Here is a 24,464-nt window from a genome sequence, read left to right as displayed (position 1 = left end):
CATGTCCTTTTCTTTAACTTAGGCTATATATCATTTCCTTTTCCAAACTGCGTTAAGTCAACTGTACTTTTCTTTGAGAACAGGGACTTTACATTCGTCTTGAATCCTCAGTCCCCGATACTTGGGGTTCCAACCATACGTTGGAGGTTACATAAATGTCGGTCGATAAGTAGTCATGACCACAAAAGAAACCTAACACCACTTAATATCACAGACACTGGACTATGTTCTTAGAGAAGGTATGGAAGAGTGAGAATGAAACGACAGGTACATCAAAAGGTGATTTAAAGCCTGGCGAATGAAGCAGGAAGTCATCTGAATGTTCCTTCCATCTCTCTGAATCTGTGACATGACAAAGCAGGAAGCTGTACCAGGAATGTTTCCACCAACACACAGGTAATCAGATTGTTCTCAAGGGCTTAAGAGTCAGAATGTCAGGCTTTATAGCTTCCACTGACAGCTGGACCTTCTTCCTTTTACAATCTAGAAAAGTAGATCACTAAAGGGAAGTTACGCTCCCCAGGTCAGTATATTAGAGAAGGAAAAAAGACTAGCTTCATTTGGATAGGAGGTTCAAAGTTGGCTTTTTCAACCAGTTTTAAAGTGGGAAATATGTTAAAAGTGCACAGATGGAATCTAAATGACAAAAACAATTTGACCACAAATAATGCTTTACCGACTCATCTATAAACATCCTGAATTTGCTTGGCTCTCTTCATAACAGTATAAAAAGATGCTGGTCAATACATGAAAGTGAGGTGCTGGGAGAGAAGCTGATAGAAATCAAAGAGGTTTGAAAAGACATGGAGCTGGATTATCCCACTTGTTCTTGACACTGAGGGGACTGTGCTGTTGAGTTACTATGAGCACTGCACTGGTAATTTTTTTATGTTGTTATTTCTCTGGGTCCTGTAAAGCTATTGTTCTTTTTGCACAATGACTTCAGGTTAAGTGTGAGTTCCAGAGACAGGGTATAAGAGAGTCACTTGCAGTTTCAACAGCTACGGTCACTCAACAAGGGATGGAAGGCCCTTGGGCTCAGTATGCTCCAAGTCTGGAATATTAGTCGCATTACCTTAAATTGTAACTATCTTATTACATTTACAAAGGACAATAGTATATCATCCCAGGTTGCTAAACCCAAATGAGAGAAAAATGGTGGGAGAACATGTTGGCAGTCTTAATATGTCTGAAGAGCTGAGAAAGATGGAATAGAAGCCAAACAAATCTTTTCTCTAGTGGACAGAACTAGGTTCAATGGCCACTCAGTTAAGGTCGTCTGTCTTAATATGAAGCGTGATCTGGGCATGCAATATGAAGCACTGCCACTGGGCAATGAGTGCCGCTCCGTGAGGAGAGGCCCACGGATACCCAGTGGGTGCTGCGGACCGAATTTCTACACTGAGCGGGAGAACAACAGGGGCCCTAGAAGTTGCCCAACCCAACTCAAAATTCAACTTCTAATGACCCAGGCACAATCTCTTCCACGTGGCTTATTTGGTCCCTTAAGGACAAAGTGTGCCACAGTCACACAGCAGAAGGTTCAATCCCTCTTGGGTGTCACATATTTATTTCTGATGATTACTGAAGGGAGTTCGAGGCAAGCTTACCTGCTGTTTGCTGTGTTTGAACACCATCTACCTGAGGCAGGGTCCCAAGTGTCCCTTCATCACCAAAGGCCAAAATAGGATTCAAGGGAATGTCTGGACTCTCGCTGCTGGTGACATCTAATCTGGATGGTTTAGATCCAATGGGTAAATTTATAATTTCTTCAAAATCTTCATTCTGAACTGATATTCCATTTTCATTTGGTTGTTTTTCCAAATTGGGAGTACTAGGGAGTTTGAAACACCAAAATCAAAAGGAGTTAGTATTAAAACTGGAAAACATTTTTAGGACAAACTGTTTTATAATAAATACTTTTATAATCTTACAATCGAAAGGCTAGAATGATTGACCTCATCATTACTAACAAAAATGGTGAATTCTGACATATTTGTACTTTAAATTCTTATTTAAAAAAACAGCTTTTAAAAATAAAACTTATCAAATGGTCCAAGTTATCAATTAGAATAGATCCTCATCATCAACAGTTCTACATATATTTAACATGCCTGTCTACTGCAGGCATTTTGTATCTCTTTGTCTTATAAAGAGTAGCCCTTATTAGGATCTGTACTTCAAAGATGAGGGGATTATAGGGGGGGATAATTTGCACAAGTCACACAACTACTGGGAGACAGTCCAGATTGAATGCGTGGTCTCTGGTCCTATGTTTTTCTCATAATGCCATTTTTTATAGTCCCAGCTATTCAAATTCCAGCCCTTCCTGGATGTCTCCAGCTTCCTAAAACATGTGCATAATTTTATAGGTAAATTGTTGAAGACCAACCTTCTCATCTTTGCCCCTTAAATCTGCCTCTGACCCCACCTTATTCTTATTAATTCATGGTTAATATCTTGGATTTTTGAGCTACATTTTTTTTTAAATAATTTATTTATTTTTGGCTGTGCTGGGTCTCCAGGGTCTCCGTTACTGCACGCAGCCTTTCTCTAGCTATGTTGAGCGGGGGCTACTCTTCGTTGCTGTGCGCGGGCTTCTCACTGCAGTGGCTTCTCGTGTTTCAGAGCACGGGCTCTAGGCTTACAGGCTCAGTAGTTGTGGTGCATGGGCTTAGTTACTCCACGGCATGTGGGATCTTCCTGGACCAGGGCTCGAACCCGTGTCCCCTGCATTGGCAGGCGGATTCTTAACCACTGTGCCACCAGGGAAGCCCTTTGAGCTACATTTAACTGGCCAACAAATTCTTAGTTTCTACCTATAGTTTCTCTTAGGGTTTTTTTTTTTTGCCTGCGTTGGGTCTTCGTTGCTGTGCGTGGGCTTTCTCTAGCTGCGGCGAGCGGGGGCTATTCTTTGTTGTGGTGTGCAGGCTCAGTAGTTGTGCCTCGTGGGCTCGGGAGTCGTGGCGCACGGGCTTAGTTGTTCCATGGCATGTGGGATCTTCCCGTACCAGGGATCGAACCCGTGTCCCCTGCGTTGGCAGGCAGATTCTTAACCACTGCGCCACCAGGGAAGTCCCTCTCTTAGGTTTTTCACTCCCTTTACACACTCCATAACCAAATAGGCAGCCCGTTAGGTTATATGTTCATTATTATGCTTTACAATGCAGCAAAACAATGCCTGTGCACCAAATGAATGCTAGGTTAATTTTATTGTTCACTTGATCTGACTGCAGCAGTAAACATATTTGCAAACTGCATAATTTGTTCAGTGGCTCATGTATAAAAAATGACCCTATTTGACAAAATTCTAGAGTTAAAATTTTCAACTGGAAAATATTAATAAGACTAAAAATGTGAAACAAAAATCATGACGGTTTTAACTTCTAATACACACCCATCACAAACAATGTTTACCTGTAGACAGAGATCTATGGAAGAGATCAGAAAGTCAGGTCTCTACTGGCAGTAATGCCAACAACTTGAACTTTCCTAAGTTAGTCTTTTTCCATCTCCTTCCCAAATGGTGAAAATGAAGCTAGTAGACATCTAATCTTTCCATTGTTTTTTTTTTTTTTTTTAAGGAATCTTTGCTTTTTTTTTCCCTATTGAGGAAATAGTTTACTTTCCCCAGTCAGTGAGATACATTGACTTTGTGGAACATATTCTAAAACATTTCTGATTTGGGTATTATGGTATTTTTTGTTAATTATTAAACCCTTTCTTCTAGAAAAAAAAATAAAGATGCCTGACCTAAGTGCTTCACAAGGTATTGCAGGGTATGTTGAAAATATTATTTGTAAAAGTGCCGTGGAAGAGAACATAAAAATATTATACAGATTCATACTATAATGGTGCGTTTCCGCTATTTCACTAAGGAGGGGAGAAGAGGCTCGGCATCACAGTAGCCTACATCAGCGCGTGTGCACTCGCACACACACCCCGTCCTAATACCCGCCGTTCTAGTGCTTGCGCCGTCACGCCCTTCCTCCTGCTCTTTCCCAGTACCAATGGGCTTTCTGTAATCAGGGGAAGAGTTTTGGTTCCCATCCCAGAGAGATTTTTAAGTAGAAGTTTTGGCAAAAGAAATGCATCTTCAAAGCCCTTGTTCCTTGACCATGACAACTCCCGTCACCTTCCAGGCCTGCGTGTGCTGACAAGCTGTAATGGCAACGCCAGCCCCAGGCTTGAATCAACAGCTGACCTCATTTCCCCTCCCACTCTTACCCAACCACCCCACCCATTCTTACGTGTTAGCAATTAGAGGAATAATCATGCCCTATGCTCTGGATGAACAATTATTAAATGTTCAGAGGACACTGTGACCAGCAGAAACTATAAAACTGAAGCTGAAGTTGCTGGGGTTAGGGTTTATGGATCTGTGTGTCCTCTTAAGATACAAGTATCGGCTTTTGAATTCCCCTTCTTTGGCTTCTCTCTGGAGGTTGAAGTTGGATGCAAGACTCTTGAAGATATGTTTCGGGTTCTTATACAATGAGTAATCACTTGATTTTACCACTGAAGAGAGTCAGCTAAAGTATAAGCTAATTTTATTCCTCAGAGAGAATTATCAGTGGCTTAAAAAACCTATCCCTTGTTATAATAATGGGGTTCTCTGTGGTACTTTTTATCCTTTTCTAAAAATCTCTGACATCAATGAATTAAATGCCATAAATTATAGTAGTTGGAAATGAGTATTTTTATTTGAAAATCAAACTATAACTAAAAAAATGAAATACCACTTAATATATCTCTTGGGTACTTATGACAATAAATTTATTAAACATAATCAAATGCTTATTAAAATCTCTCTTAGGAAAATTATTTTCTTTGGTATTATACTGGGCAAATTAAAAAAAATTTTTACTGTCCCAGACAGATATACATAGATACCTTATGACTTATAGATATTTTAGGATGTCCATCTTAGGACAACTTGTCTTTTCATGGCTTCCAACAATATAAAATGTTGTATAGTATGTGTTTTTAGATTAAGAAAAAAATTTATGTATATCAAATCATTATGCCATATACCTCAAACTTATACAGTGCTGTATGTCAATTATATCTCAGTAAAACTGGAAGAAAAAAAGATCTTAGATCTTAAAAGACATTTTTCTATCTATTAAAAAAGTTAATTTCAGGAGCTTCAATTCTCTTATGGTAGCAAAGACCCTGGCATCAGAGACAGAACTCATAATTCAGTAAATTCTGATAAATAAAAAGTTGCAGCTGAAAAATTTGAACATTATTATAAATATTCCTACAAGTTCTTTATGACTGGATTTCTCGGCACAGGCTATGATTACCCTTCATTTTCAGTTTTGAGAGCACTCTTACAACGCTGTCAGTATAAATGCAAGGGAACAGGAAGGCAATCTTTCTTTAACCCACACTTCTCAACTATTGTTAGCCACCATCTGTTTCCTCAGTAAGAAGCTCTACTACTAGTAAAAGAAATACTGGCATCTAAATTACTTTTACCAAGGAACAAACCTGTGACTCACTATAATATTCTATACAGTGAAAATACAGCTGCTGTATATCATCAAAGGGTGTGAAGATGGTCCAGGATCATGCCAAATACATACAAAGGAAAGTAACAAATTATTCCCTGTAATTTTTTTGGATAGCCACACAAAAACCTCACCGTCATATTTAGAGATTCAAGAAAAAAAGACATTTTCCTGTTCTCAGATTAGAGAATTACTAGCTCTACCAAACATTAATGAACCTCAATAAATCTTCATGTTAAAACTCAAATTCTGTCTGGCCCCAGAAAATTCTGGTGGGATTGGTGGGGCAATAACAGTCGTGTGCATCAGTAAGAAAGGCCACAGTTGTCTAACTCACCTCTCCACAGTCACTTCTGATTGGTGTGAGGTAACCACATGGGGGCTGGCTGCTGGTTCTCCTTGTCCTGCAGAGTTTGTCATATTTGGAAGTGCAGATACCGCTGGACATGGCAAAGAAGATGGAACGAAGGGTTACTACTACTCTACTATCAAACCCAAACCCAAGGAGCCAGAATGCCTGGATTTATGTCCTGGCTCTGCTACTTACCAGCTGTGTGACCCTGGGCAAGCCACAAACGCTCTGTGCCTCAGTTTCCTCATGGATAGTAATAGTACCTAACTCATAGGCTACTGTGAGAATTAAATGTATTAACACATGCAAAGTACTTAGAACACTGCCCAGCACATTGTAAGGGTGGAAATCAGTGCTGTGATTATTTCTGCTTGCACCAAACTGACTTTGGACAAAAAAGTATGTAATACTGAAACCAAAGCAATTGATGAAGATAACAGTAAGTTGATTTGGTCAGGCCGATGCTGAACAAATTATTACTGAAGGATTTGGAGCAAATCACCATGAAATACCCTAAGTGATGAAAAATATTTTGGAAAATTCGGTTTTAGTCCCACTTAAGAATGGTAGGGATTTCATGCATGGAAGGCCAGTGAACTGTGCTACCTAGTCATTCAATGTTCCCCACTGGAGTCTAGCGTGAGCAAACAATATCGATGACTGACTTTAAAATCTGGGCCAGGTTTACGTAAAGTCTTAAGAAGAAGAGACTAATAACTTAAAAGCTGCCAAAATTTGCAAAGCTGGTAATAGGAATCTTCTGAGAAGACTTCTGATAGGTCTGCAAACTCACCTGCCTGCCCAGCCTAGAATTCTCTTTGGAGCACTGGTGATACCATTCAGTCCTCAACCAAATGTGGGACCAGGAGAAGAGGAACATATGTTAGATAATCCTCAGGCCTCGTTTTAGCACTATTAGCTCAAACCAAATTTATTATGAGAGTTGATAAACACAGGTGTGATGACTGACAAGTTGCACCTTCCTTCCGGCCATTGTTCATTCTCGAACTGAGGTACCAAGAATAATCGAAAGAATTGATAGGGGAATAGCAGGAAGAAGACACATGGAAAAACAAAAAAACCAACAAGGAGCCCGGCCATGTACAAACTACAGCATCGGCTCCTCAAATAATCCTGGGTTGGTGTAATTTACATTCCAAAATGCTCATTCCGATGACTTACTGGGTGCCGTGCCTGCTTTAAGCCTAAATGTATCACAACGTTCTTGGAGGCAACCTGTTAAAAATGCAGTGGGGTTAATATGCAACCATTAGGCTATTCTCCAAACAAATATAATTAGGGCATCTTTAAAAGAGAATGAAAAGCCCCACACTGAAGGGATGATGACATAGAGGAACTCGGATAGCCTCGACTGAAGTAAAACCGAATCCCCAAATACCAGTATTTTACATTTGAAAACCCCAGAACAGAGAATGTTCTTTCACATAAATCATTTCATTTGATCTTTACTCCAGTCTATAATAAACAGTAAAAGAAACTGAGGTATCTCTGGTCCTTTCTTTTCATATTGATACTGCAGATGAGGAAAGAGGAAGACCGCATAATGAATTATTGACCGACCACCTGTATGTACAATCATGAAGACCACGTGGAATCACGGAAGGAGCCAAATTACAAGCTGGTGACTTGGACTCCAGCTGTGCGAGCTGGGCCTGTCACTCAATCTGAGTTCTCCTGGGTGCGGGGGGTAGGGACCTCGGCTGACCTGCTCACACTGAATCCCAGCACCTACAAAAGGGCCTGGCACACAAAAGTTTTCCGAAAATGCCTGCTTACTCCAAGATAAAGCATCTCCTATCTCACAGGTCTGCAATGGAAATTAAACAAGAAAATGTATGCAGATGTATCTGACACAAAGAAGGCATTTAATAAATATTAGTTGAGTGTGAGTACTAAAACACTAAGATAAATTTTATTTTTATATACACCAAATTTGGTTTAAAATCACCAAGAAATTAATCATCTTTGTCCAAAGCCTATGGCATATGAACAACTTTCTAATGAAATTTCAACAAATTTCAAATTTTAACTCTATTCTGAAGTCAGAACTAAAAGAAATAACATTTAAGTCCTTTTCTGAGAAATGCCATAAGTACAAGTTGTCAAAATATTTAAATTTAATGTCCTTAATAGCAAATATAAACACAGATTCCTTTAGCAGATAGTAAATGACAAATGAAATTTAATTTTATAAACTCAGAAAATTCTTCTAATCGTGTGTGTATATACACATATACGTGTGTACACATATCTATAGAGGCTTACATACACATAGATATATAGACATATATATAAAATATAAAATGACTTAAGATATTAAATACTCCATTAGAGTATAAACAAATGTGAAAAAAATCTGCTAGAAATGCTAGAGATTTTTAGATAAAGGGGATTATTTGTGGACTAGATGAGAAACACCTAAACTTCTGTGAGTCAATGAGTATTTTTATTTTAAATCAATGTTTATCTTGACCTCCACAGAATAAATTAAAAAATTCTATATTTGTATTGATTTGAGTTCACTGAAATAAATACCTGTTTCTCTAATGAGCGCTCCCTTGGTTATATCTCCATTTCTCTGATCAACGGTTTTCTAACAAAGAAAAAAAAAAAAAGACTTTTTAATGTTAAAATTACAAATGAAAGTAAAAAAAAAAAGTCATTAAGAATAGTTAAAAAAAAGGCCATCTCAATACCTTATCTGAAGCTTCTGGTTTTCTGGTTCTTTTCATTATCTCCTCAAGCCTCTACAAAAAAGGCAGAATTGAGCAAACACATTAGATATGGAAAGAAAGCTAGCCTGGCGCATTTCACTGACTAAGCAAATAGCAGGGCACTGAAACATGTCCATTATTTTGGGAAAATATAATTGTCTTTGTCTTAACTGGAGTTACTCAAAGAAGTTGAAATTGGCTTAAGCCGCATGAATTGGAAGCAACTGTTTTTGGTGAAGCCTGAAACACCAAGAGCGATTTCTTTGGAGGAGAACATTAATACTGAGAGCTGCTTTAGTTAACCTGGAATGGGCAGGACACTTTTGTTTTCTGATGGCAGTGAGCTAGTCTCTTGGTCTGGAGCCGGCTTCAGTCTAAGCAGAATCAAGAGCAGCGAGGGCGCCAGGCTGCGGGGGCAGAGACGCAACTACCTTCTTCCTCTCCAGGCGCTCCTGCTCTTCTCTCTGGAAATGCTTCTCCCGTTCCTGCCGGACCCTCTCTGCTTCTTCCCGAACACGAGCTTCTTCTTCTTTCTGAAAACGGGAAGTCTGTATCTGCTTCTTACACACAGGCCGGCTTTGCCCGCTGCCCGAGGACGGAGAACGCGAGGACCACGAGCGCACACGGGGGAGACACGAGCACTCCTAACCCCACGCTCAACAGCTTCCTCTTCCCATCTGGACTGCCCCTTGCCCCATCTTGAGCCAGGGCTGCGCCGACCTGCTTCCCGGGCGGGAGCCGGCCCCCCGCTACCTGTTTCTGGATGCGCTCCATCTCCTCCCGCTCGCGCCGGGCCCGCTCCTCCTCCTGCCGCCGCAGCTGCTCTTCCCTCTCCCTGGCTTGCTGAGCTTCCAGCTGGCGGGCCTCCTCCTCTCGGCGGGTTCTCTCTTCAGCCACCCTTTGGGCCAATTCTTCTCGCTTTTGTCTGGAAAAAGACAAAACAAGACGAAGATACGTGAGGGGACTTCCTTGGCAAGGCGCGATCGAGTTTGTGGTTACCGCGAGAACAGTTTGTTGGGAGGTCTGGCCAACAGCATCCACTGATACACGTGAAGCCACCCTCTCTCCTTCCTCCTCCCCTTCCCAGCCTCCCGCTGCCTCGTGGGAAACAGACGCAGAATGTATCCACTCATATTCTGAGGAGAGCTTGTTTTCTTTCTTTCTTTCTTTCTTTTTTTTGCGGTACGTAGGCCTCTCACTGTTGTGGCCTCTCACGTTGCGGAGCACAGGCTCCGGACGCACAGGCTCAGCGGCCATGGCTCACGGGCCCAGCCGCTGCGCAGCATGTGGGATCTTCCCGGACCGGGGCACGAACCCGTGTCCCCTGCATCGGCAGGCGGACTCTCAACCACTGCGCCACCAGGGAAGCCCCTGTTTTGTTTTGTTTTCTTTTTTTTTTTTTTAAAGGATCTGCAATATATCTTTAAAGGCTGAGATCTGTTTAATCCAATAATGTGACTTTTAGTAACGAATTTAACGCTCCCCTCCAAATCTCTGTACGTAAATAAAGGTTATAATGTTCTGTTTCAGTACAGGGACAAGATGGACCACGTAAGCTCCCTGTTGGGACCAAGGGTAGGGCATGTCCAAGATGGCGGCCCAGCACTGGGGCTGCCGTCCTTTCCGGAGAGGCAGTTCTGCTTATTTGAAGAACAATTATATTGACATTAGCCTTATTAGCTCCGGAAGGGGGGCAACTAAGCAAACTGCCCCTGGCATACTGTCTGGCAGGCAGTCATGGGGCACTTAACTGTCTCACGCAGCTACCCTCTGAGAGGAATACTATCTGGAAGAAAACATGAGCTGTTGATACGCAGCTTTAAGATAATGAGAAAGATAATGAGGAAACATGGAGATGAGAGATACGTTAAATAAAAAATTAAGACTGCACAACTGTACCTCTACTGTGGGTACAATTATGCGAATCTATGTGCGTATGTATGTATTTATGCATGTACATACGCCCACCCACTGTTCAGAGACTGGAAAGGGTGACCCAAAATGTACACAATTATTGAAATCTGGTAAAAATATGGATGATTTTTTTTTCTTTAAACCTTTCTCCCTAGTCCTTCGAAAACAAAAAAAATCCCCTTCTCCATCAGTTTTGTTGCAGTCATTATAATAAGAAAACGTGGCTTACAGAAGTCGCTCAGTGGATACCAGGGGAGACTAATTCTGAAACAACTAAATAGATTCACCTTCAACACCACCGTTACCTCTTCTCCCTGACTGAAGACTTAATCCAAGGTGTCACCAGGGTGTCACTGAGCAGTGTCACTCCTTTACCTTTCGAGCTCTCTCGTCTCCCTCTTCTCCCTTTCCTCCTTCTCTCTCTGCTCTCGGGCCAGCCGCCTCTTCTCAGCTAGAAGCCTCGTGGCCTCTTCCGGGTCAGTGGTGCCCGCAGAGGTCTTCAGAGAAGCAATGGCAGTCACAGTGGATGAAGGGGCCAGAGTGGAGGCTGGAGCGGAGGCTGGTGCTGAGGCTGCCTCCGGAGCAGCTGTACAAACAAGTACAAGGAGAAAACCAATTGGAAACAAAAGCCAAAGAACAACACAAAAACTAGCATCCCCCGCACCCCAGGCCTCGAATTCATCGCTATAAAAGAAAAGGGAATGTTTATTACTGCGCGTTCTCACGGTTTCACTGTATTCTATCTGTAACCGGGCAACAGATAACAAAAAGCCGCGTGTGTAAGTGAGACATCCGAAGCTGACACTCTGTCACCAAGCCTTATTTTTATACAAGTTAAATCAGTTAACAACATATATCGAATGTGTACTAAGTATAGAAACTCATGTTAGGTTCTGTGGGAAGTTATACCCCAGGAAAAAGGAAGATGAGCTCTTCCATTTGCCTTTCATTACGTTAAAAAAAAAATTCCTTCTCTTTAGTGACTATTCATCCCTAGAGGACTCAAGCCTTTCTGTGACCATGCCCAGCGTCCATACCACTGAGCCCGGACTCAGGCGGGAAGAGACCAAGGAAGAGGCCTCTTCTGTCTACCCAGAGCTGCCTCCAGGTCTGAGGAGGGAGGAACCAAGAGCCTCTTCGGGAGACGGCACCTGTGCTCCTTAGACATTGCAGGTCTCCACTGCCAGTTCTGATGCCAACATGCAAGATGAGAGTAGTTCTCTGACCTTATTTGGATTCAGGAAAAGGACCTAGGGGGCTGGGGCACCCTTGCCATAGGCACCATGGTGAGTTGTGATCCCTGGCACCTGACCACTCCAGACCCTCCTTTCAAGATCTGCATTTCTCCTGCTGCTCCCACAGATTTTTCTTTGCCCTCAGGACACTTTTTGGCCTTTCTCTTCTCCCTCTTTCCATGCAAACAGGTATTGGACTCGTCCATTCCCTTACTATACTATCATTTGTCTTAAGTCACTATTCTTTCTTTGCCCCCCACCCTGTATCTTCAAATTAAGTCTTAAAGAGAAAACTCTTGAATGAAGACAATTTTCAACAAGATACATTGAATTTCTAGTTCCAGGTGATTTTAAACTTCTAAACAGCATCTGGTTAACCTGGTAGAGATGAGATCCACTGGGTCTTTTGGAAAAAATTCTGACCTCTGTCAATCACATACGCTAAGCCAGTGGTCCCCAAACTCCAGTACACACAGGATAACTGCCACTCTATTTTATCTGGCAATCCTGCACAAGAGTCAACAGATGAGCTTAGTATCCTTCAGAGTCCTTGGATCCACCACGTATTCTGATTCAATAGGTCTGAGGTAGGGGCAGGGTTCTACAGTTTGAAACATTATAGATGTGGTTTAAAAATATTTCCCTAAATTCTTCGAAAATCCTCCCTTTAAAAGATGGAGGCTAATCCCCCCAACTTGAGTGTGAGCTGAAGCTAGTGACTTGCTTCTAACGAATAGTATGACAGAAATCGTGATTTCTGTGACCTCCCTGGTGGCACAGCGGTTGGGAATCTGCCTGCCAGTGCAGGGGACATGGGTTCAGTCCCTGGTCCGGGAGGATCCCACATGCCGCGGAGCAACTAAGCCCCTGTGCCACAACTACTGAGTCTGAGCTCTAGAGCCCGCGAGCCACAACTACTGAGCCCGTGCGCCACAGCTACTGAAGCCCGCGTGCCTAGAGCCCGAGCTCCGCAACAAGAGAAGCCACTGCAATGAGAAGTCCGTGCGCTGCAATGAAGAGTAGCCCCCGCTCACCGCAACTAGAGGAAGCCCGTGGGCAGCAACGAAGACCCAAAGCAGCCAAAAATAAATGAATAAATAAAAAAAGAAAAGAAATCGTGCTTTCTGCGTGTGTGACTTCTGAGACTGGGCATAAAAGATACTGTGGGCTCCTCATGATTCTCTCCCCCAGCTCACTCATTCTGCGGGAAGCCAGCAGAGTGGACAGACTGTGAGGACGTCCAACAGCCCTATGGAGAGGTTCATGTGTCATGAAATGAAGGTCACCTGCCGACAGCCCTGTGCATGAGCCATCCTCTAACAACCCAGCTAAGCTGCTCCCAAATTCCTGACCCAAGACTCTGCGTGATAATACCTGTTTGTGGTTGCTAACCACACCTGAATTAATATGCTGTGGCTCTGACCATAGGCCGTAGGATGGATGATTCTTTCTTTCTATGTAGGAAAATTATATTCAAGAAAAGTTCCCCAGATTAGCCTTAGAGTAAAATTTTCAAGTGCCCGACAAGGGAAAAAAAGAAAGAAAGAAAAAGCCAAGTCAGAGCAGTGCAGGAGAAAAAGGAAGAGTGACTAAAGAGAGCAAGCGACCCACACTCCACCACGAGTCAGTGGATTCCTACCAGGAGCGACCTCTGGTTCGACAGGTGTCCCCTCTTCCACTGTGGCTTCTTCTACCTTCACCAAAAGTGCCCTGCCCTTTAGTGAGGGCTCACTGGCAACTTTCTGAGGTTCCTTCTCAGGGTCTTTTCTCTCAGGTTCCACTCTGACTTCTCTCTTGATGGGGCGGATGTTGCCGGGCGAGGGGGGCCGGACCTGAGCAGGGGCAGGTTTGACTGGTCCAGGAGGCATGGAGGATGCTGGTCTGGGGGTGCCAGGCAAGTGGGGAAAGGACTTGGATGGGAGCCTGGGCAACAAACAAAGTAAAGAGGAAGGGGCACATGAGAACAGGCTTGCCAGAACCTTCCTTTCCCCATACCTCCACCATGTAATAGTCTTGGAACACCAACACGGAAGAGAAATGAAGATATTTAGCTGTGTGAATGTGTCTTTTATGTGGCAAATGCAGAAGTACTCACTTTAGAGGCTCATTCCAGGTTTCTTTTTTCTTTCCTCTGAGGAAAAATATTACTCTCCAAGTGAAGGCCAAACAGTGTGGGGAGAACAGTTTCTTTTCAGAGGACAGAGGCTCTTAATTCTCCAACATGGAACGACCCTGCCAGCCTCTTACATTTCACTTACCAAAGTCGGGAGGAAGCTGGTGATCTGGCTTTGGGATGAGATGGAGATAGAGCCCTTCGGATGCCGGGTGTGAGGTGGAAGGGTAAGTTTTCTCTCTCCCTTTCTCTTTTATAGCCCTAAGTTCAGAGGAACACAATAATTAGATTTTTCCATGAGCGGGACAATCACATTCACAGTATTCAACAGTGGCGCTGCAATCCATTGAATGGCTTTTGGGAAAATTTCCAACCTTTGCCATGTATATCCATTCCACCCCAACAAAAGGCCTTTATTAGGTTAAAACTGAACATTATAATTGAATTAACACAATCTGACACTAATAAGAAGGTTCTGGATGTGTGATCTGGACTTACATTGTAAAAAAACAAAACAAAAACACACTTTTAGAAAGCACCTATACTTTGTATCTAAAACTAGCCAGAGCAAAATTTCTCATAGTCCAGTTTAGCCCACACAAATGTCAAAATAAAGGTCACTTTCAGCTTATTCCCCCTACCTTTATCTCTTTTAATTCTTAAGCAGTTTTGTTCTGTTTTTTTAACCCTGGAACACACTAGAGCTCAGTTTATTTTTTTTAATTTACATGTCTGCTATGTCAGACATTAATTCATTTTTTTCTTTATACGGATGTTATACAAACAAGTCCTTCCTCACTTAGTGTCCTCTTGCCCTTGAAGGAAAAGTCAGGTTCAAGGTGAGGAATTTCAGCTATTTTTAGTCTTCCTCATTAGGGATGAAATGGAAATCTGAGGTTGGGCCAAAACATCAGCCCTCCTATGACTGCATACTAGGAATTCAGCCAGAGAGGTGACACCCTTCCTAGGTAGAAATGGGCAAAAGGAAACCCAGAAGTGTTCTGATAGTCTCAAGTCAACGAAGACAAAAACAAACAAACAATAAAACCCCCCAAACCAAAACACAAACAGAAACAAACAAAAAGACAAGGCACAGGGCAAGGGAGAAAGTACTCATTCCAAGTATCTGAAACACGGCCAACAGTGTTCTGGGATGGGAACAGATGCTGGCTGGAGGGACCTGTGTGGTTGCCTGTCAGTCCTTCACTCTGTGGGATCCTTGCAGGAAAGCAGACTGAGGGTGCTAGGGAAGGGGCAGAACAGCACCTAGCCTCAGGGCCAATAAGCTGGCGTGTACCTTCTTTTCTTTCCTTTTCTGCCTGGCTCAAACATCACGCCCCTTCTTTCTTCCCTCCCCTTTTGTTCCCTTCAGCATCTCTTCTAATTGCTTCTGTTTTTCTTAGTAGCATCCTAGTTGATGGACTGGGCTATAGGTGGGGGAAAAACATCTCAGTGTCAAATAATACTCAATGTCTCCCCAGAATTTCTAAATAAAACAAATGAAGGATGAGGCAGGAAAGAGCTTCACAGGGTGCCACCTCTATATCACTTGCAGCCGCATGACCACCCTTTGTTCCCGTCTCCAGTAGTAGAGGGCAGGAGGCAGGTTATTGGAGAACAGCTGCAGTGCTTGGGTAGCAGAAGCAGCAGCCACCATATGGAACCCTCTTGATAGGTGTACAGGATGGCAATTATGCCTCTGGCAGATCAAGTCCCCAGAGTGGAAGGTACAGGCCTCTTCCCGAGGGAGGTTGGGGTTAAGCCCTTGAGTTGCTTTTCTTTCTTTTTCTCAAAACATTTTAATTTGGCTAAAGTCAGATCAAGGAGAGACCTGAATGGGAAAATAAGTCAGGAAAGGTAATTTGTTGTGTGGAGGATTTGGGGACTAATGTCATCATCTACACCTTGATAAGACAGGCATCTGGGAATAAATCTACATTAAAGTGTATAATCCTCAGAGTCTTCTTTTTGTTAAAGTGCCACTGAACCAATTCCTTCTTTCTTAAAACTGACCTCCCTTTAATCACCTTTAGGGAGTAGGGGGAACAGGGAGAAGCAGTTTGGAAAAATGCTCAGTATTTGACATAACACCCTCCCAGGCAGGTAGATAGATGCTTTTACCCTCTTAGTTCTTTTGAATATCTTTCCACTGGTCTTGGACCCAATCACCTATTTGAGTTCCACACATGTAAAGATGCTCCTGATTCTCATCCTGATCTGAGTTAACAGCCAGTGGTCTGTACAATAATCTTTCCTGTTAACACGTTCCACAAGGCTAAGGTGGAACACACACAGCAAGCCCATGTCAGTGGTCTAGGCAACTTACCAGCAGGACAAAGACTTTAGTTTTACAACTAAAGTTAGGTTTAGAATACAAATAACCCACAAGAGAGACAATATAAACAGATATTCAAACACAGCACTGTACAAGAGAACAGTGATGATAGAAATGTTCTGCACCTACACTGTCCAAAATGGTAGCCACTAGCCACATTTGGCTATTTGAATTTAGACCTAAATTAATTAAAATTAAATGTTAAGTTTAGTCTCACAAAACGTATTTCAAGTACTCAATAGCAGGCAGTTGAATTTAGATCTAAATTAATTAAAATTTAATAAAATTGAAAAGGAAATTAAGAAAACAATCCCATTTACAACAGCATCAAAAAAAGAATAAAATACTTAGGAATAAACTTAACCAAGGAGGTGGGAGACTTCTACAGAGAAAACTAGAAGGCATTGCTGAAAGAGATTAAAGAAGACACAAATAAATGGGAAGACATCTAAAGTTCACAGAATGGAAGACTTGTTATTGCTAAGATGTCAATACTATCCCAAGCAATCTACAGAATCAATGCAATCCCTATCAAAAGCCAACATCATTTTTTGCAGAAATAGAAAACTCCATCCTAAACTCATATGGAACCTCCAGGGACCCTGAATAAACAATCTTGAAAAAGAAGAACAAAGTTGGAGGTCTCACAATCCCTGATTTCAGAACATATTACAAATCTATGGTAATCAAAACAGTGTGGTACTGGCATAAAGACAGACATATAGACCAATGAAACAGAGTACAGCACCCAGAAATAAACCCTTGTGTATATGGTCAAAGGATCCTTGACAAGAGTGCCAACACCATTCAATGGGGAAAAGACAGTCTTTTCAACAAATGGTGCTGGGAAACTGGATATCCACATGCAAAAGAATGTAGTTGGACCCTTACCTTACACCATATACAAAAATGAACTCAAAATGATTAAAGACCTAAATGTAAGACTTCAAATTATAAAATTCCCAGAAGAAAATGGGAAGCATCATGATACTGGATTTGGTAATAATTTCTTGGATATGACACCAAAAGCACATGCAATGAAAGCAAAAATAAGCAAATGGGACTTCAAACTTAAAAACTCCTATGCATCAAAGGATATAATCAACAGAGTAAGAAGGCGACCTACAGAATGAGAGAAAATATTTGCAAATCATATATCTGATAAGGGATTAATAGCCATAATGTATAAATAACTCCAACAACAAAAATTAAAAATAAGATTAAAAAACTTAAGATTAAAAAACGGGCAAAGGACTTGATTAGATATTTCTCCAAAGATGATATACAAATGGCCAACAAACTTATAGAAAGATGCTCAACATCACTGATGATTAGAGAAATGCAAATCAAAACCATAATGAGGTATTATCTCACACCTATCAGGCTACTATTTAAAAAACAAATGAAAAAAAAACAAAATGAAAAAACAAGTATTGGTGAGGATGTGAAAACACTGGAAGACCTTGTACCCTGTTGGTTGGAATGTAAGTAAAATGGTATTGTCACTTTGGAAAACAGTATAGCAGTTATTCAAAAAATTAAAAATAAAATTACCATAAGATCCAACAATTGGGTATATATCCAAAAGAACTGAAGGCAGGATCTTGAAGAGATATCTGCACACCCATGTTTGTAGCAGTGCTATTCACAATAGCCAAAAGGAAGAAGCAACTCAAATGTCCATCAACAGATGAACAGATTAACAAAATGTGGTGCATCTATACATGTATACATGTGTGTGTATATATACACATACAGAAATATATATGTATAGACACGCACACACAACGGAGTGTTAGTAGCCTTAAAAAGAACAGAAATCCTGTCACATGCTACAACGTGGAAGGACAGACCTTAAGGACATTATGCTAAGTGAAATAAGCCAGTCACAAAAAGACAAATACTGGGCTTCTCTGGTGGCGCAGTGGTTGAGAGTCCGCCTGCCGATGCAGGGGACATGGGTTCGTGCCCCGGTCCGGGAAGATCCCACATGCCGCGGAGCGGCTGGGCCCGTGAGCCATGGCCTCTGAGCCTGCGCGTCCGGAGCCTGTGCTCCGCAACGGGAGAGGCCACAACAGTGAGAGGCCTGCGTACTGAAAAAAAAAAAAAAAAAGACAAATACTGTATGATTTCATTTGTATGAGGTATCTAATGTAGTCAAATTCATAGGAACAGAAAGTAAAATGGTGGTTGCCAGGAGCTGGGGGAGGAGGACGTAAGGTTGTTGTTTAGTGGGTATAGTTTTAATTTTGCAAGATTTAAAAAGTTCTAGAGATTGGTTGCACGACAATGTGAATACACTTAATTCTACTGAACTGCACATTTAAAAACAGTTAAGATGGTATATTTTGTTCTATGTTTTTTGTCACAATTAAAAATTGCTTAAAAGAAAATTAAATTTCAAATTTGATTCGTCAGTCTCATTTGCCACATTTTCAAGTGCTCAGCTGAATTCTACTGTGCAGCTCTGGAGTATAAATGATTTGTGAGTCGTTTTCTGGCAGTAGGTATTTGCCTAAATATTTAATCGCAAAGAAGTGAAAAGACAGCCAATAGATCAAATACAGAAAGAAGGCACTAAAAAGACAAAAACAAAACCGGTGAGAAAATATAGGTTTTGGATTGTATGATGACAAATCCCTCTCATTTAATCTGTTGGCCAAGGATCACCTCTCACCCTTCCCTCCTGGAGTGTTAATTTTTGTTTTTATCCGTAACAAGGTATTTTTTTCTTTGGTACACGCTTTTCTCTACCCAATAAGTATCCAACATTTGGGGCCAAAACTGTTCTGCTTAACTATTGCTACTTGTCCACAGCTAGGATCTCTGAGGCACCAAAGTGCTAATGATGGAAGACTTCCCAGACATCAAAGGTAGTTTCACTTCTGGCTTGAAGGGCTGGAGGTCTGATTCAATCATGAATTAAACCTTGACTCCTGAAAGCCTGAAGCGCTGGAAAGAAAACTGCCTGTAGGCAAAGCCATCAAGCTCTCACAACCCTTGAATTATCCTCAAAGGTCGAAGCAAAATCCTTTCAGGTGTTCATCAGCTTTATAAATCTGAATTGCTCTGAGAAGTTAGGATTGAAAAAAATTGTTCCAGCCTCTCATGGGTCATGCTATTGCCATGAGAGAGGGGCAATGAGATCTTCTGGTGGACTGGGAAGTCCTTTAAGACTAAAGTACAACGTCTGAAGACCACAGAACAATGTCTATACATTTCAACGGCTACCAAATAACACACAGTTTAAATAAAACAAAGAAGAAGAAAGATTCTTGGAGACATACAAGTGACCTCATTGCATTTATAGCATGGTGAAAATTAATGTTAGTTCAGCCACCTTGTCAGAAACAACAGGTACAAACTATATTCTTCACTTGCAAAACGTGAGTCTGTAACACAGCCCAACAGCCTTTCAAGAATTACTTAGTGAATAACTAGTGTTTTCTATTCTTTGTCACTATATTTTAAGACCTGGGCCTTGACACGGATTAGCTAAACAGACAAAAATTCCTTATCTTGCTTTTCAGTGAACCACATTTAGAGTTCAGCCAGCTTCTGGACAGGGTTGGAATAAAATGCAAAGGCAGCAGTCCAGGCCCACTTCCCCTTCAAAGGTTTTCTTACTTTCAAAAATAAAGTATGTTGGCATTGCACTTATTCGTATGGAGGCACCCATATGGCAGTTCAGCCACTCAGACATGCTTGAACAAAGAACAATTTTCATCTTCAAATTCAGATTTTCAGGGGGCAGCAGAATCGCCAAGTGGGGAGGAAGTGTGGGGACAGCACCACTCAGCCAGCCAGATTCAAGACTGGTGGGACGGATGGGAGGACGGATGTCACCATCGCCTGGCTTACAGCTACTCACCGCTGTGCCGTGAACAGTCCTCCTTCGCGCGGAGCCCTCCGGTGGTGTTACAAACAATTTTGGTCGCTCCATCGGATTTCTAGAGTGTGCAGCTTTGTAGGGCATGATGTTGATGGGGCTGCAAGATGCTGAACGAGGACACATGGGGGTAACTAGGGTGCAGGTGATTGTTTTACACGCAAGAGTGCCAGAGGAGCAGTTGAAGGAAAGCCAAAAGCAGGATCAGGAAAAGTAGCAAAGCGGAGATAGAGAGAAAAGTAGGGAGAAGATGTTATTACCTAAAGGTGTCCAGACCATCATACTCAACTCTCCTCAAGGTCCTATTAGTTTACAGTGTGTCCAAAAGGAGGGCACGTCCAAATGAAAAATCTGGAATATATAAACTATTTGGCTATTTAAATACTTATTAAAGATATAGATGTAAGCCAATAATTACAGAGCGCAATGGTCTTATAGTCCCATAAGCAGATGGTTCTGGTAAAACGTGACATTAGTGACAGATAATTTTAAGATAAGGATTGTTTATAATTAGATTTTTCCTAATAGCTTTAAGATGGAACAAACGGTGGAAAGACAGCAAGTGAGCAAGCAGGCAAGCAAGATATACTGCAACTATTTTGGGAGTAAAATTCAACAACCACTGGGGAAAAAAAGCAACTGAAATTTTAAGATGTTAAATGACCAAGTCTTATCAGGTACCTTAACAAGGTACTTGTTACAAGAATAACTAATAATTTCCAGAAAAAAAAATTCTGTAAGTGTTTTATCTACTTAAAGGCAGATCAAATGCACGCTTCTGGGTTTTCCCCAAAAGCCAAGGCATTTGATGGTTCATAACAAGCAGCAGAACGTATGGGAAAATGGGATGTCATCATTTAAAACGGTGAAGGGAACATAAATATGTTAGAATTGCCAAAAATAAAGCTGAATCACGAACAGCTGTTGCAGTTTTACTCAAGATAGAAATATTTTTTTGAAAACCACGTAGCTTCTGACCATTCACCTTCAAAGGAACATTACCATTAATCAAGTGATTCTGAGTAACAGTGGGTTTAAAGAAATTCACAGAACACTGCGTAGGTATCAAACATGTGGGTACTAATGTTCCAAGGTTCATTTTCGGATCTCATCCGGAAATCTTGTTTTCCAGCAAAAAATAAGACAATTAAACATGACTACTGAGGGGAATGCTATGTATTCGGACCATGTTATAAAATGACTTTACCCGACCCTAGCCATTGTAGTAGCAACCCTTTAAAGAGACTGTTAGGTCAACTGAATATAACAGTATTAATAAATTAAAAACTCAAAAGTTAACAGGACAAATTCAAGGTAATCTCAATTTCAGAATTATAGTTAAAAATATTTAAGTGCTTTTTTGGTTTAGTCTACAGACAGAAAGTCCATCAGATTGCATCTGTATTCCTGTGTTCTCTTTCATTAAACGCCTTGCGGTATCTCCTGGTTATCACCGAACGGTCAAGGTGGTGAATCGACTGGAAACGGCACTCTCTTCTCCCATCATCTGGAAACAGAACCCTTATTTCTTGGATAAGCTGAAACACTGTGCATTCCCTCAGTTCTCCTTAAAAGGTATATGTCTTACTTCCAAACTGACATAAAGCTTTGCCTCAGACCTTAATCATGAAGGAAGTTTCCTTTGTGTTGTGAAGAAGGAGACCCTTTCCTCATGTGGCTTATCATGGTCACAGGGAAAACTGCTGGAAAACAACCTTTTCTCAAGTGCCACAACAAAGCAGTTGCCCTTCCCAGACAAAGAAAGAGTTCATTAATGCAAACCTCTTCCAAGCCAATCAAATGCCTTTAAAGAAGAACATCCTGGCACAAGGCACTTCTGTGGGATTAATGACCAAGAGAGGCACACACAGCCCAGGGCACAGCCAGAGGCCATTAACTGCTCAAGGATCAAGAAACCCTAGATGACAGCCCTGCTCTGAGGCCATGGGTCTGACACTGAAAAAGGAACGAAGCACAGAAATATGATTTCTTTTCCCTCTAGTGGAAAGTAATAATTTCAGGGGTATCTGTGGAGCACTTCCTTGGAGCATTTCCTGAGACCACCGTGGATGTAACCAATCTCATCATGCCTCTGGTTCATTCTTTATTATAGTGCTGAGTCAATGTGAAGGAAAGGAAAAAAATATCCTTAAACCTACCTAATGAAAATTTGAGGTTTAAAAATCCTCAAATTTAATTCTTCAAGAAACATCGTCTGGCTAATTCTAAGGATACTACATTTCATGGAATTCATCGCTGTTCTTAACAGCAACTATTGAAAACCCTGAAACTTTTAAATCAATTATTCTAATAATCTTGCCCTTCTGAAGAAATAGGAAGAGCAATATATGATTGTTGTTTTCTTTTCCCTCCTAGAGTGCCCTCCATATCCCAAAGTAATTTTATTAAACATTTCTTTTATGGAAATGTCTTTGAGAAATCCTTCCACAACATCTGTATTTCTTTCTACTATTGGTAGCAAGCATGCATTAATTTAACGTGTTCAGGATTTTCTATGTGAAATAATGGCTGCAGAGAAAAGATAATGCAGTTCAAGTGGTTGGAGTGCAGCAGAGAGAATAATTACATAGTAGAATAATAACATTTATTGAGTGCCTACTATGTGCAGGTACTATTTGAAATATTTTACATGTGTTAGCTCATTTAATCCTGAGTTCTAATAATCACATGTATCATGAATGTATTTTTAAAAATGGGCAAGAAAAAAATCAACCCAAAGCAGTGGTCACAGTGAAACATATGAGACTCTGATTTCCAATTTTCAACTGCTCTTATTACTTGTTCCGGGAATTTGCAATCACCAAACACCCTAGGAGTAAGGATGGCTATTTTGATTTGCTACTGTAACCCTGGCTCTGGATGTAGGTCATCCTCTCGCCAATGGCAACTGGATATGAGGTGAACTCAAGGGACGACACTAAAATGGGAAGACGAGAAAAAATAATCAAGGAGACCAGATGGAAAAATAAAAGTGATGGGAAAAATGTTTTTGAGGAGATAAGTGTAAGAGACGTTTACATGAATAATTTCAAATGGAAATTTCTAAACACAACAGTTTTGGTTCATTAAATATAAGCTGTTATCAATGCAATAATAGGTAACAATGATCTAAGGAATGTATTAATAAAACAGGCAACTCAAGTAAAGGCTATGTATGCATTGCTTCACACTAAAATACATTACAAAAATGTATCAATTTGTGAAAAGGAGAATGGAAAAGTTGCAAAGTAAAGAAGAGCCAGTTAGCAGATTAAAAAGCACCTTGGTTGAGTGCCAAGGAAGGTGGGAAGCTGGGCAAGTCGAATGGGTGGAAAATGAGGAAATGGTGTTGGAAGAGACTAGAGGAAGAGTGAAAGAATTGACAAAAGCTAGTGATGACAGAAATAGCAAAGAAAGACAATTTTTTAGCTGTGAGGCAGTCCTTTGGTATGAAACAACATACAATGTGGAGGTTCAGAAGCATGAGAACCATAAACTATTTAGATCCTATGAATTAGGACTGAAAAGCAGTTTTAAAGGTTTTTCAATTAGCTGGACATAAAGAAGAGCTTTCATGACTTATATGAAAGTATGACAAAATGCACATAAAAATAAAGTATTTTGAAATAAACTGTAGTTTTTTCCTTCAGAAAATTCTCAGATGCAATGTGACAGCTGACAGGAGAGTTACTTTATAGAAAACACAGATCACTGTGGTCCAGCTAGTTGAACGCACAATGGTACAGAGAGCATCACGAGGGTGCCGAGGATAGAAGCACGTTTAAGACCTAGTCCACCAATTTTCTAAGTGCCTCTGGTATAACTCACTTATTGTCAATCTCTTGTTTTCCACAGGCAGGTGGTGGGAATGCCTGCACTTGCTTCCTTGACTGCCTCCCAGGGGTACTATGAGAATAAGGGTTGATACTAGCTCATTGGACACCACAGATGAAAGATATCATAAAACCACCAAGAATTATTATTAAAAAAGAGGGCTAGTGAACATGAGGTGGCTTGCAGAGGCAAAGCCTTTTTAAAGGGAGCTTTATGAAGAGGCTGTGCAATTTCTCATGTGCCAAACATGAGGGCTGGTTACATAGATACACCAATTGTGCCCAAAGATATTTGGGAAAGTCAAAATCAACTCACCATGAGAGAGACACTGCCAAAAGCCTAATAGGTATCTTTCTTTCCAGCTAGATGTAGACTCTATACTAACTTCTCATTAAACTAATTGGCTCATTCAGGGGTGTTTTATATTTCAAAAAAGTAGAGGAGTTATAACTAATTATAATAACTAGTACTTGGCACATTTTACATATTTTCAAAGTATGTAACAAATAAGAACACTGTAATTAGCCTTCTCCACAACTCT

General features: G+C 41.1%; 1 protein-coding gene across 5 annotated transcripts in view; it reads right to left on the bottom strand.

The window, feature by feature from the left end:
* Window positions 1–24,464, bottom strand: part of MAP7 (microtubule associated protein 7) — a 163,765-nt gene that overhangs the window by 1,730 nt on the left and 137,571 nt on the right. For 4 of the 5 annotated variants that reach the window (XM_024759111.1, XM_024759108.1, XM_024759112.1 and 1 more), the window contains 10 exons: window positions 20,072–20,199; window positions 14,011–14,126; window positions 13,392–13,675; window positions 10,893–11,103; window positions 9,357–9,528; window positions 9,035–9,136; window positions 8,586–8,636; window positions 8,425–8,482; window positions 5,854–5,956; window positions 1,582–1,834 (listed from right to left, as the gene is read on the bottom strand). In XM_024759111.1, the coding sequence (XP_024614879.1) occupies window positions 1,582–1,834; window positions 5,854–5,956; window positions 8,425–8,482; window positions 8,586–8,636; window positions 9,035–9,136; window positions 9,357–9,528; window positions 10,893–11,103; window positions 13,392–13,675; window positions 14,011–14,126; window positions 20,072–20,199 (1,478 nt within the window). Of the gene's footprint in view, window positions 1–1,581; window positions 1,835–5,853; window positions 5,957–8,424; window positions 8,483–8,585; window positions 8,637–9,034; window positions 9,137–9,356; window positions 9,529–10,892; window positions 11,104–13,391; window positions 13,676–14,010; window positions 14,127–20,071; window positions 20,200–24,464 lie in introns of those variants that run through there. The other variant, XM_024759109.1, reaches the window with a different exon arrangement.

Source organism: Neophocaena asiaeorientalis, unplaced genomic scaffold, assembly GCF_003031525.2.
Source record: "Neophocaena asiaeorientalis asiaeorientalis breed wild unplaced genomic scaffold, Neophocaena_asiaeorientalis_V1.1 scaffold5, whole genome shotgun sequence".
NCBI classification, from domain to species: domain Eukaryota; kingdom Metazoa; phylum Chordata; class Mammalia; order Artiodactyla; family Phocoenidae; genus Neophocaena; species Neophocaena asiaeorientalis.
The sequence above is the reverse complement of the archived record's forward strand: the minus strand, read 5'-3'. Positions and strand labels throughout refer to the sequence as shown.